At 35.3% G+C, this 14,005-nt stretch overlaps 2 protein-coding genes across 6 annotated transcripts in view; one reads left to right on the top strand and one right to left on the bottom strand.

Annotated features, from left to right (window-relative positions):
- The window catches only part of LOC123880932 (titin-like), a 128,651-nt gene extending 119,183 nt beyond the window's left edge, over positions 1 to 9,468 (bottom strand). For all 3 annotated transcript variants that reach the window (XM_045929350.1, XM_045929351.1, XM_045929352.1), the window contains exon 1: positions 9,021 to 9,468. In XM_045929350.1, coding sequence (XP_045785306.1) covers positions 9,021 to 9,190 — 170 coding nt within the window. In that variant the 5' untranslated portion in view covers positions 9,191 to 9,468. The remainder of the gene's footprint in view (positions 1 to 9,020) is intronic.
- A 417-nt stretch (positions 9,469 to 9,885) lies between these two features.
- Positions 9,886 to 13,969, top strand: LOC123880964 (fatty acid-binding protein-like). 3 transcript variants are annotated; one of them, XM_045929410.1, is made up of 5 exons: positions 9,886 to 10,012; positions 10,662 to 10,753; positions 11,149 to 11,318; positions 12,799 to 12,909; positions 13,743 to 13,969. In XM_045929410.1, exons 2-5 carry the CDS (start codon positions 10,684 to 10,686, stop codon positions 13,803 to 13,805), a joined length of 414 nt encoding a protein of 137 aa, XP_045785366.1. In that variant the 5' UTR covers positions 9,886 to 10,012; positions 10,662 to 10,683; the 3' UTR covers positions 13,806 to 13,969. The 3 variants fall into 3 exon arrangements, with proteins under 3 accessions (XP_045785366.1, XP_045785368.1, XP_045785367.1); XM_045929412.1 differs by lacking the exon at positions 9,886 to 10,012 and adding an exon at positions 10,035 to 10,165; XM_045929411.1 differs by lacking the exon at positions 9,886 to 10,012 and adding an exon at positions 10,179 to 10,308.
- Positions 13,970 to 14,005: the final 36 nt, after the last annotated feature.

Here is a 14,005-nt window from a genome sequence, read left to right as displayed (position 1 = left end):
TATAGGTCATTTGTAGAGAATGCCAATAGCCACACGGTCGTCCGCCTTTCTCACCCACCCTGATTACCTGCTGCCTTTTTAAGGTCGGCGGCCCAGGTGCACACATACAGGCATTTTCAAAGTCAAGATTGGAGCTTACTTAAACTTTTGTATCCCCTATTGTAAAACGTGTATTTGCAATGAATAAATTATGATTATGATTATACGGACAGTTGAAATTCCGCAATTCCAAGCAATTTACTCAATAATGACATCACAATTCACGTGGTATGAAGCAATTTACGGCAATACCCAGCAATACTTAAAATTTCCAGCAATGTTATGCAAAATAATTGCTTCAAATTGCCCCACTTATTGCTCCAGATTGGTGTATACGTAAATTGCCTGGAATTGCGTACCTTTACAAATTGCAATAAATAGTAGCTTGCACATATTTGACGTCATTCGTTTACAGATTCAACCTAATTTTGGCTGTAACATACTCGAAACAATAAAAGATTTATTTATTTATGACGTCAGAGACATCGTGGGCTTCCACTTCCAACATGGCTGAGTGGTCTGTCTACTTATTTACACTTCATTTTAGTAAGTACAACAAGTGTATTTCTTTCTATTTATTCATCTTCATGCAGGAAACAAAAGCCAATACCGTTTTGCAAACCCAACTCTTCAGAAGTACTGCATAATATACATAAACTTGCTCCAAACAAGTCACTCGGTAACTCGGGATAAGGAAATGATACTATTCAAAGTGCATATTAATGGGAGCTTTGTCCCAATGGTCTCGGGCGTGCTGCCGGTGTCGGCTAGTGCATATAGGTTGCCACAAGTGGCTAATGCACCACCCCTTCCTCATGTAACTCTTCTGATTTATTACACACTAGCTGATGCCCGCGATTTGGTCCGCGCCCGCGTTATTGAGGGTTTTTAAATCCCGTGGGAACTGTTTGATTTTCCGGGATAATCTATCTCCATTCCGAATTTCAGCCGAATCCATCCAGTAGTTTTCACATGAAGGAGGAGGAGGAAGGAGGAGAAGGAAACAAACACACAAACACACACATGCACACGCACGCGCATGCGCGCATACACACACGTGCACACGCACTCGCACGCTCGCGCACACTCACACGCACGCCCAAGCACGCGCTCGCCCGCGCTCACACGAACTCACACGCGTGCGCACGCACACACAGTCACACGCACGCGCACGCACATACTTTTGCGGCCGTAATCTACCTTACTCTGATTTATTGATTTGAATTAACACTAATTACTAAAAATATAACCCACACTTTTAACACGCTCAATAGGCAATTAGATATTTAAATAACAATAGCCTCGCGATTACGAAATCTCTTTCAAATATCCACCCACATGCAATTAACCTACACAGGCACTGACTTAGTGCCACTTTTAAGAACGAAACTTCATTATACTTTTTATTTTATTATATAAGAGGCACTCGTATTTTATTTTAGAAAGTGTAAGTGGACTATCATCATAAGATTCCTTTAAGAGGGGTCTCTCCGTCACTTGCTCCATACAAACGTAGTTCCAATTTCATTTGAATATTAAGCAACCAAAGTCCATGAAATTTTGCAGACATATTCTAGAAACTAATATCTATACGATATAGCTTCCTATTCTTGAAATCGGGAACGTTTTTAAATAGCATATCAAATTGACAGCCTTGTTCATTGCCAAAGCTTAAAATCACGTCTATTTAAAGATTTATGAAAATGCATCACCCAAACGTGGAGGTCATAACATTCATCGTGCGACTTTGATGACTTTTTGTGTGGGTGATAAAAGTCACTAGTCACTTGTCTTTGAATACAATCCTGATATGAATGAACAGTACAAGGATTTTTACAAGATTTTTAATAGGTACAAACTTTGTTACGTTGTTATGTGAATCATTATTTTTGAATCTGGCTTCTCAGCAATGAAAATTGAAAAAGGGTAGTAGTAGGTAACTATTTCCTACGAGACGAATATTACAGCAAAATCATTGTTCTAGATAGATACGAGTAAGTATGTAGGATGTAGACATGATCGGATAGTAGGTACTAGAATCGCCATCATCTTTTTCACAAATAAGTATGAGCTGTTTCCCGTTCAAAAGCTAAATAGAACTATAACATCTCTGCATTTTGGTAAAATTAGATCAATGAGACTGCCTTTCCTAAATAATAAATGACTGACATGAAGTGGTTTAAGGCCGATTCACAACAATTGCGTACACGTGACACGTGCGTAGTGACGCGCGTAAACCCCTAACACACCGGGTTACGCATACGTCTACGCTTTACGCAAGCGGTGTGCCATGTTTCATACAGCTCCATACAATTACAACGCAATGGTACACTCGGAAAAATAATTCGCTTGGCAGAGCATACTAATGCGCGCGTATGTATAACACACAAAGATACGACCCGATGCTATCCGATAATAGATACACTCACACTTACTACACTCACTCACACTTCTAGATAACCTTACCAGTCGTATAGGGTTGCAAATTTCACATTCGGCAACATAGTTCTGATGGCCGAGTGGTAATAGTGTTGAAGTTCTTAAATATGGCGTGAGTTCTAATCCTAGTGGGGGATTGCTTTTTTATTTTTGCAATTATTTATTTTGTCTTCTTTATACAGTCAAAATTATCATACTTTCAAACAATATAATTATAAGCAATAAAAAACAAAAATAATAACACTTTTCTATTTTAGAAGTTATTTATTTGTCTTTTGTGCAGTTCATAAATTATTATAATAAGCAAGAAATAAATAAGACGCTTGTCAAAAAATTAACACATCAAGTTAACAGAAGGTATACAAAAGAGGAAAAAAAATTGACATACTTTATCTACTCCTATTACTCCTATAGTAATTTAAAACCAATATCGATGTGAAGTATGCTAAAAGTCGGTCAAGTATGAACGTAATGTTTTATTTACGTTTTGGGTTACTTTTAGGTTTGTGAGATGAATCAACATGTTAATTACTTAGTTAGAAATCAAAATCAATTATAACTTCTAACTGCAATAACAATAACATCACTCACAAATAGAATTAAATTAATTACCTATACTTTATTTAATAATGTATAAAGGTAGGCCACCCTCGTAAGCTATTACTTTTTGTAATCGACTCGTCATGTTAGTAACCATATTCCAGCAAGTCTATGCTGCCCCGCAGAGACTCCCAGGTTGAAGTTACCACTTTATTCAAAGTATAATATATCGTTTACCTGTTGTTCTATTATTATAGTATTTTACGTCCATCCTTGTCCGACTCAAAAGATTTTTCATTATTAAAAATAACAACGTAATTACATCAGTCAAAGTTTATATATTTCATTGCAAAATGAAAGTCTATGGTCCTGGTGCAAACCATTCGTAATATTTTCTTCGTAATGTATTCCGGCCGCACGCAAATGCTTCCGCACAGTTTGTAGAACTACATTGTGCTTGGTCGCTGTCAACCAAATTTTTAAAAAGGAATCCACGCTATGCATTGCAACGATTTCTTGGTGGTGATGTGACTCCATCTTATAAGCTGATGGTTTGGGCCCAGGTCAACAATTGTCTACATGCCCCGTTTCTCCGTAGTGACAGACCCACAAGCGCACGGTATTAATCTGTAAATGATTATATCCTGGATTAATACATAGGTTACTTTTTATCCCGGAAAATTAATGAGTTCCACGGGATTTTTAATAACCTATATACACGGGAATGAATTCGCGGGCATCAACTAGTATTTAGTATATTGGTTACATTGTTATATTATAATGCGTCTGATTAAAAGTATTAAATGGACTAAAAACATTAGGCTAACATTTAGAAAATACTAAATGCACATAAGTAAAACCATAAACATAATTTCAATACGAGTAGGTTATATTTGTTTACTTACCGATATCATCGATTTCGGTTATCGAAATATTCCACTCAAATAACAATCTCTGCTTTTTAAACAAAGATAAATAAATGTTCCATGGTGGTGAGAAGTTCAGTAGTTATTCAGTGTGAAAAATAACACAATACACCATATCGTCCACATATCTACAGCCAGCACTGCAAGTGAAAACTGCTAATTAAAGTCGTGAATTTTAGACGTTATCTCAAGGTGGTTTAAGGCCATTTTACTCTGACATAATTGTGCTTCGACGATCGGATTCTATCAGCGTGGGTAAGCGGCAATACTACCTAGTGCCTGCTGTGGGGAAATCAGCGAAATATGTAATTTGTAATTATTGCAAGTAGGTATGGTGAAAAGAGACCGACAATTCATTAAAGAGAGATAGGTGTAAAATAATAAGTAAACGAGTTATGCACACACATAATGCTTCGTTGTGTTGCCTGCTTACCGATTTGTTTTGCTTTGTGTACGCGCTACGTCTACGCTTACGCAGCCTGTGTGAACGAGCTATTGATTTTCCTGTGAAAATCGCAACGCGTCCGATACTATCGCCAAGGATAGTAGGCCGGACTCGTGGCGATTACCTCGTCCGTAGAGATGGCACCAGGGGATTAAGTATTCTGAGCCAGGAGCTAAATCTCTTAACTTTTATTTTAAGTAGGTAAATTAAATTCATTAAACTTCACGCAATGCAACCAATTTATATATGTATTTGTTTTTTCTTTATATAACTGATATACTTACCTAATAGTAATTTAATATGAAGCAATTTTACTTAAACTAAAAAATGCCATACCTACTAGTTTTTGTCTGAGTAAGCATACCTAGTGCCAAAGTGGGCAAAATATCACGTGAAACCACAGATTTTCTCACACTATATCAAATTGTAGATATTACCATAGGTCTATTAAATTACGCTATGCACATCTAAACTTCTGCCATTGTTTCGCACTTTTAGCTTAGGTAGGTACCACTAGGTACTTACATACTCGCTATGATAAGGTAACCTAAACAATAACTCACGTGACTATACATATAATTCAGTATAGGTACTAGGTAGGTATACATATCATGCGTAATGAAGACATTAACATTGCAATCATGCAATTGTAAAATGCAATGAACACATTTTCATCTCAAAATAGATAATGCGCACTGAAATCGGCACATCCGTTCAAGAGCTACGATGCCATTGACAGTGTAAAACTGATAACACCCCTCTTTTGGGTGGTGAAAAGGTGGATAATTATGCAAATATTATAATGTGTTGTGGACAGCAGATTCTCCATCGCAATGCTGGACGGTGACTTCATATTTTATATGAATTTCAAGATCCAAAAGTGGGTTCCAGAGCACTACATACATGGTCGACGAGTCAGCTAAATAAAGCACAGCAATGCCCCAAATGGACCAAAGTTAGGTCCACATATTTTAGAATTTCATTTTATCTTCATTTAAGATTTTTACAGTTACCTTTTGATTGAATTTAAAACGGCTAGCATGAATCACTGGATACAGGATAGGGATACCTCGCAATACCTACCTATTGTGAGGTATTTACTCCAAGATAATATCAATGATTCACACGGCTATGGTTTACAAAATAAAGACATCAACATCGCATTCGCAGCTTGTATTGAGTGAGTTTACCATTATGCAATAAGCACATCGTATCGTATCGTAACACGCAACTTACGCCGGCTTAACCGGAATACGTAAAACTAAGTGGAGTGTGAATACATCTAAAATTGCTCATGTTTATGATTAAGTATCTACTAATTTGTAGTCTTATTTTTTATGACTAATTTCCTATGAATTTCCTCTTCAGTCCTCCAGAAAACTTCAAGTTTGTAAAAGAAAAGAACGCCACACTCCAATGGGCATCTAAGGTTTAATTCCTGTATGGCCTGAATTCCTCCTCGGCTGATGTCGGTGGCGCGTATGCTATAGGTACATTTTATGTTATTATGCTAATTTTCTTCTGACGCTGATCATCGGGGTTGCCATAATATCGTAAATAAGAAACTTTTCTGAATAACGCTTACAGGTCAATACTGATTTTTAACGTAAGAAGCAACGTACCACATGCTGGAAACTCTTGGGAGCATCGTAATATCTATCTATTAGGTATCTCAAGTTCACAACCAATATTATACATCTTTAGGAGGAATTTTAGCCAAGAATAACCCACCAATGGAATTTTTCATTGGACGAATGAACGAATATACTTTTTATTGTACACCACAAAATTAATACAGAAAAAACACATACAAAGCAAAACAAAATATTGGCAGGTAAGTACAATTTAGCGGCCTTATCGCTACCGAGCGATCTCTTCCAGGCAACCAAAATGGTGCAAAGGACATAGCTATAAGGACATTGCTGTAGGTAATAATATTATTTTTAAGCCTATCATAGCTGTAGCAGAAAAGGGTTATGTGCCTACAGCGATCCTGTAGGCGCATCCCTGTTAGAAAATTAACATAAGCCCATTTATCTAGAAAGGCTTCTAATAAGCTACTGCTAACATACACAGTTACTTATTTTCAGCGACTTTGTTCACCTTACGAAGTGATGACTTGAAAACCTGTATTTAGAAACTAGGATATCAAGCATGCTCTGTTGGCCTTTTTGCCATAACGTTAAGTTAGGCAAGGGTCTGCAATTAAAAATCCATTCCATAGAACAATCGTACAATCTTTTCGGTCTAGTTAAGTCGAAAAAGATTAGATAACACTGCAAGTTATTGTATTGTAAGTACTATTTACGTAAGTATTACACGCATGAAGGTATTTTTCTTTAAACATTAATTGCATAGACTTATTTAAGAAGACACCAAACGAGTCACAGAGAGTTGTGGTGGATAGGTACTAGTGGAGAGTGGGAGATCTAGGTCCAGCAGTGGGAGTCTATCGGTTGAGACGACGACGACGAAGATACTCAGTAAAAACTTGTCGCTGATCATTATCAATCAATTCGATAGATCAAAATACTCATAGGATTTTCCTATTAGGATAGAATTAAGGACATACTTATTCCGAGTGTAAATCTCTTGCCACTTATATTTTATTACCATCTAAGTAAAATAGATAGTTATTACCAGAGTGAGCTAGAGTGAGAGAACTATCAGTTTGATCCTGAATCGACGATATGTCAAATATTAGGCTGTGGTGACGTAAAATCAAGGAAAAATAGGGCTACTTTAGGGCCACCTGCGTCAAATGTACTAACATTTGATGCCTGCCAGTGATGTCGAAGCCTCGACGTTCTGTTTCAATTTCTCAACTGTCATGAACTGTGTTATTAAGCTTAAGTTAGAAGAAGCTTAAGTTAAGTAATAAGCTTTTTTATCGGGAAACTTTAATAATAAAATAATAGTGAATGTAAGAAATGCAGGTAACTATGGCTATGTAAAAGTTAAATTAGATAGGTATTAAAATTTTTAACTCCAAAAATGAATTTTATGTTGCATTACTTGGTTAGCCCTTGACCCATAAAACTGTGCTTTATGTATTTGGCGGTTCAGTTGGTTCAAATGATTATTCATTTTTGTTTTCCTTGTACCTACTAAAATGATCACAGTAAACAAGTTTTATTATGTGTTTACAGGGCTAGTCGGATTTAGTGATGACACATGCATAGGTGTGTAATATGTAGTCATAGATTATTGTGCTTCCACCTGTACAGCAATGTGTCTTATAGTTATACTAAATGATGTCTGCAGCTTCGCCCGTGTGGATTAAGGTCTTAAAAAAATACTGTGAGGACTCTTTAATTGTCCAGGATAAAAAGTAGAATATGTCTCTGTACAAATTTTTGACAAAAATGGTTACAGATGGACCTTTAAAAGTCCTGTGGGATCTCTTTGATTTTCTGGGACAAAAGTAGCCTATGCATTTCCCAGGATTTAAGTAAGCTATCTCTTTAGTCTGAACCCATAATCCAAATCTGTCAAAATCTGGTACACAGATTCGCTATGAGAAAGGAGCAGACAGACAGACACACCTTCACATTTATAATATTATTATGAATAAGCGTAACCCATAGAATAAGTAAGGTTTGCGGTTGAGGATACCATTATATAGGGTGACTAATGTTTGTTTTAAGGTACACTTACACAAGAATGATTTCGTTCAAATCTACCTTGTTGATCAAGTGGATACCTTTCAGCTATGAATCATGAGGTCCCAGGTTCGAGTCCAGGTGGTCGAACCAAGAAAGTTTTTTGGGTTTTTTAATCGATTTCTAAATGAGATTATTTGTCAAGAAAAGAATTTCTTTAAAATTGAAGTCAGAGAAAGTCTTGGGCAAAAGCTAGTAATAAGTGGATAATCAGTCCAACAACACACATAGAACAGGTTGGCATGTCTATTGATATTTTCAGGTGACTGACCCCACTCAGTCATAAACTAATAAAATCTATAACACTTGAGCAAATGTCTCTGTTCCACTAACAAAAGCATAATATACCATGAAATGTAGTGTCAGTGATCTAGAATAAAGTGAAACCAAGGGTCAAGGCACACTGTAACAGTGTCACAAGTCACTTAATAGGGGTGATTGCTTACTTGGTCTCATTGAGTAACAATCTGTCCCAAAGTTATTTATATTCACCATCTGTTTTACTTAAATAATATATTAAAAAGAAGAAATTTGGCTAACTGTAATATCAACATATAGCTCAAACCACTGGTTCTGGAAACTTGAGATTTTGCATTATATAGGTAAATAAATAAATAAAACTGGTTTTCCCTATAAAAAGAAGACTTCCATTAAAAAGATTTTTAGAAAGTCCATTTATCAAAGCTGTGTAAAGTTAAGTTTTAGACTGTCAAATACCTACTCAAAACACTACTTACACTGATTAGCTTGTAACCCAGAGACAAACATAGGCAGCTTTTATCCTGAGAGTTCCTACGGGATTTATAAAAACCTAAATCCACACAAATGAAGTCACCTGCATGTACTAGTCAGGTAATAAGGTGATGAAGAGAACACCATTTCATTGTGAATAAAGTGTTAAGTATATCACATAGCCCTATAACACAGTTTAAATGTTGTTTTACTAAGCAAATGTTACATATTACTAACTTTTCTGTCAAATACTGTGTGGTCCAATATATCACTTCGCCCGGCACCTCCGCCTCTGTGATTGTGTATCCTGCTATATTCACGGGTAGCTGGTCCTCAGGGTCCACAGTAGCCGCGAAATTCTCGAAAAACACCCGATAACTAGTCAAATAGTCGTCTTTATCACCCATTATTCTCACACTATTTAAGAAAATACACAAATTAAATTCAATTATCACACAATCAACAATTCCTTGTTTACGAACAAACACTTAAAATAGTTAATACTATTAGCGATTATGAAGCTAACATAGTACATCAATATTTTAAAATTACAGTAATTTCACTTTCTCTTAAAATTACGTGTACTACGCGTTGTGATTATGCCCAGTTTTTATAATTTCGATAAAAATCAAAACACTCGCACTTAAAATACATCTCGCTCACACACGTCATAAATTCACAATAACCATAGACTTCAAAATTACGGAGAAAAGTCAATAGATAGAGAGAAAGGACAAGAACCAAGAAATGGTCTTTGTCTATGGACATTTAGAACAATTGTTTGACTGGCAACCTTTTTTTTTCTCTCTCTCTCGTCTGGCTTTACAAAGATTAGCCAATAGTATTTAGTTATTTACAAGTTAGGGAAACTAGATAAGTATGGGCTTCGTCTGTGCCGGCGTTCACCGACACACGTGCGGCACCCCTTCGGAGCGCTTCCCAGTCAGTTTCACCACCAAAAAAACCAGTAAAACAAATCCCGGCCACTGTTGACAAAAAAAATACTCCAAAAAGGCAGAGCACGCTCGCCAGCAAACACCAACTCAGACGAAGTCCTGGCAACCCTTAAAACCACAATGATTTGTTGACTGTGGGATTTGTCTTGTTTTGTCTAGGGTTTGTCAATGTCAACTCTCAAGAATGTCTCATTGGCAAAAAACAAACGTCAATATCGAAATTCGAACAAAGCAACAAGCAACAAGTAACTTTCACCGGCACATAAAATAAAGGTGTGTGTTTTTTAAACTAATTGGAATTTGGAATAACCTTGTTGGAATATTGTTATTGTGATACCGACTGATAAATAGTATCAATTAAATACTGTTTAGAAAAAGTAGAACCTAATTTTCAGACGAAAATAATTTTTATGCAAATATTTGTTTGTGAGTCATGTTTTGCATAAATGCTTATTATATCTACCGTTCCTGTAATGGAAATGATAATAATTGATAAAAGTATTCTTCCCTTCACTTATGAAACGCATTCTATTATCGGTAATTCTTCACGTTCCGTGTAATCTTAGTACGTGAGTGCTTACCTACCTATTACCAAATGATAAAAAAATTATCACTATAATCAACATACCTATTTTTGAAAAATTCTGAAACTTTGTGAAGGTTCATTCAAACGTATTATTTCGTTTTATTACATACTTTAGTTTTTAGTAGTAGATTTACTTTAGGAATTCGAAAGCACTTTCTAAAATATATTTGAATAATAAACTACTTATTATATTTCTTCAAAAAATTCGCAGAAAATGACTAACTGAAACAATATGTTCTAACTATAAGTCAAGGTTATGCAGGACTACTTTAAGGGTCCCTACAAAAAGTTATTACTATCACTGGTTTGACCACTAATTAAGTTTTATATTTTTAGACTGGTCTATTGAAAATATAAAATGCCATCAATAGCTGGAAAGTATCAACACTACAAAAATGAGGACATTGATGATTATTTCATAGCTGTAGGTAAGTGTCATTGTTTTTTGTATAAGAGTAAATTATTCTTTTTAATGTAATGTGTAATTATTGTATTTATCTAGTATTATCTGCAATTTAGTTTGCATGGAATTTCTGATTTTCCATGTTATTGATAAAACCAAAGGATCTGGGAAGGGTTACAACTCACAATCTCAAGCAAGTATTTAATATTATGAAACAAAGAAGAAAAGAAAGAAAAATATATTCCTTTTTTCTTCTTATGACAGAACAGAAATGCTTGTTTTATAATGCAACTCTCAATTTGTGAAAGCTACTTAGTTTAAATGTATTTTTGGAGATTATAGCTTTCAAACATTAACATGATTGGCTAACTACAGTATGCAGTGATTAACATGATACATAAGTAACAACTGTAATCGTAGGTGTACCATTTATGGGAAGGAAGATGATGGCCCTGTCCTCACCTCTCATGGAAATAACAGTAGACGGAGACAATATGGTCATCAAAAATTCTTCTCTACTAAGGACAGTTGAGATGAAATTCAAATTGGGTGAAGAATACGAAGAAAAAATGCCAAGCACCACCATTAAGGTAATTATTATTATTGAATATTTCAAATTTATTATTAAGTTCAAAAACTTGAAGCTTGAAACACATAATCATCATCATCACCAACCTCTGGCCTGCTGAGCACATTTAATCAAGGGATGATCCTCCACCTGGCCAATTGGATAGGCAGATTTCACACATCTTTGAAAAGATTATGGAGAACTGGGGGCATGCAGGTTTCCTCACGATGTTTTTAATGGGTTGCCTTATCATGCGATCAGATTGGTCGGAGAACAAGTTGGTGTTTATGAGGAGTGGGAAAACTCCATATTTAATTTCTTAAAATTAAAGTAATAGTTAATTTCTTAAAATGCACATAACTCTGAAAAGTTAGAGGTATCTACGTGCCCAGAATCGAACACCTGACCCTCTGAATAGGAGGCAGATATCTTGACCACTAGGCTAACACTCCTCCAAACACATAAGCGTGACTGCAACTGTGCCGTAGGACATCAAATAAACATGTTAGTATGTGTGTATGATTTATAATTAAAGGTACTGTGACTATGCAGTAGGTCATATTGTAGCAGAGAATCACAGTATAAATTCATGCAGTAAGATGACACCCTTGATAATTGTGGACAAGCTGGGTTTATAACATTCTACATCTTCTTCTTTGGAGCTGTTCAGGTCCTTGAATTCTCTGTATCGTTATAACCGTTTTGTGGCTGCCAGGTACAGCAGCACTTTCCTGACTGGTATTAGAGTAGCTTCCTCAGGGTGTGTGATGTGCTTCCCTTGATGGTGCTGGTAGTTTATGCATTAGAGCAAGGCACTAGCAGATTATGTGCATCAGAGTCTTGTCAGACTCTTGGCGTCTTCATACAAATGCAATGCTGCATTCGTGTATTGTTTGAATTTCAGGCTTTGTGGTTGACAAAATGTCTCAATAGAATTTTGGTTAAGATTTAATTTAAATAATATTCCTTTATCTATATCTATGCCTACATGATTATGGAGAATAGAATGACATAATATATCAGGTAATTACTAATTACATACTCCTCGATAGACCAATAAAATACCAATGGTTTAGCAATATTTCTGCTTCAAGTGTAGATAACACTTTAGCAAAATTAATATAAATAGCCTGGCATATCAGGAAAAGTTACTTCGTAACAGTAATTTAGATTCTGGTGTAAGATATTATAAGTGATTATTTATTATTATATCTATTACAGGATAAGATTAAATTTAAATATTTATGAATCCTTGGGACTCTACACCTTTGGCCCCTTGACCTAGAAACTTAGATTTAAATTAGAGAGTAATACAGGCTACTTTTAACCCAGAAAATCAAATATTTCCTGTGGAATTTAAAAATATATAACTAAACTAAATACATGTGGATGAAGCAAAGAGAAGCAGGGATTCAGTTGAAATGCCAGGAACATATAGAAAATAGAGGATGAATAAGAATAAGACATATTTAAATTTTTATTTATTTATTGTTTCTTTTCAGAGCATAACAACTCTTGTCAACGACAATGAGCTGGTGACCCAATCTGTTATTCCTGAGACTGGTGACAAGTGCGGCAGACACTATATGTTCACTGATGAAGAATGTGTTATTGTAAGTGGCAAAGCTCTATTAGCCGCTAAGATTTTGCATTACTCTATTGCAATGTACATATATCCATGATATTCAGATCCATCTTAGACTGCATGCATGAGCATAAGGTGGCAATGCAATCAAGCACTAATTAGTCATTACTTAAAACCCCGGCCAAGTATGAGTCAGACTCGCCAACTGAGGGTTCCGTACTCAGGTATTTTTCCAACAATTTGCACGATAAATCTGTTATGCATAAAAATAAATAAAAATCTGTTTTAGAATGTACAAGTAAAGCCCTTTCATATGATACCCCACTTGGTATGGTTATCTTACTTTGAAAATTGAAACACATTTTAATTATTTTTTGTGATGTAACTACAAATTCACGTTTTTCGGATTTTTCCCTTTACTTGTGCTATGAGACTTACCTACCTGCCAAAATTCATAATTCTAGGTCAACGGGAAGTACCCTACAGGTTTTCTTGACAGACATGACACAAACAGGCAGACAACAAAGTGATCCTATAAGGTTTTCATTTTTCCTTTTATACCTCACCTTTTGAACCTTAAAAATGAATATATCTCAGAACTCTTGACAATTTTGTGAACTTCACTTTGCACAGTGTACAGTAAGTTACCATTTTTATAAGTTACGCCGATGTGTGTGCGCAGAAATGTTATTTTTGAATGGCGCGAAAATTTTTCACGTCCAATCATAGCGCGCGTCGGTCCTCTATTGTATTGTTACGTATTCGCCATGTTTTTTACGCGCGAATTAATATTAATTGTATAGGTATTTAGGTGGGTAGGTACCTCATTTGATGTGTTATAAAATTTTGTAATTTTTTCAGACACTGACTCATGAGAAGGCAAAAACACCTGGGAAAAGATACTTCCGAAGAGTGAATTCTTAAGTACTTTTATTAATCAAACTAATTTAAGAAGAATCTTTTAATCGTCAGTCAAGCTGTGAATTTTGTTATTTTTTTATATTCATATATCTACATTCTTTTATTTTTATATACTTTTGTTTCATATATTTGGCTAAATTATAGTGTTATTAAATATTTGAAATGTATTATTGTTTTTATTAAGAGCTTGGAATGAATTCAAG

The sequence above is a fragment of the Maniola jurtina genome, chromosome 3 (assembly GCF_905333055.1).
Source record: "Maniola jurtina chromosome 3, ilManJurt1.1, whole genome shotgun sequence".
NCBI classification, from domain to species: Eukaryota; Metazoa; Arthropoda; class Insecta; order Lepidoptera; family Nymphalidae; genus Maniola; species Maniola jurtina.
Note: the sequence above shows the minus strand (reverse complement) of the source record. Positions and strands in the feature narration are given on the sequence as shown.

What these genes read in the sequence shown, in the direction of transcription:
- LOC123880964 (XM_045929410.1), top strand. Translation starts at nt 10,684, where the DNA reads ATGCCATCAATAGCTGGAAAGTATCAACACTACAAAAATGAGGACATT. An exon ending in TGCCAAGCACCACCATTAAG is followed by an intron (nt 11,319 to 12,798) that starts GTAATTATTATT and finishes GTTTCTTTTCAG; the next exon opens with AGCATAACAACTCTTGTCAA. An exon ending in CTGATGAAGAATGTGTTATT is followed by an intron (nt 12,910 to 13,742) that starts GTAAGTGGCAAA and finishes TAATTTTTTCAG; the next exon opens with ACACTGACTCATGAGAAGGC.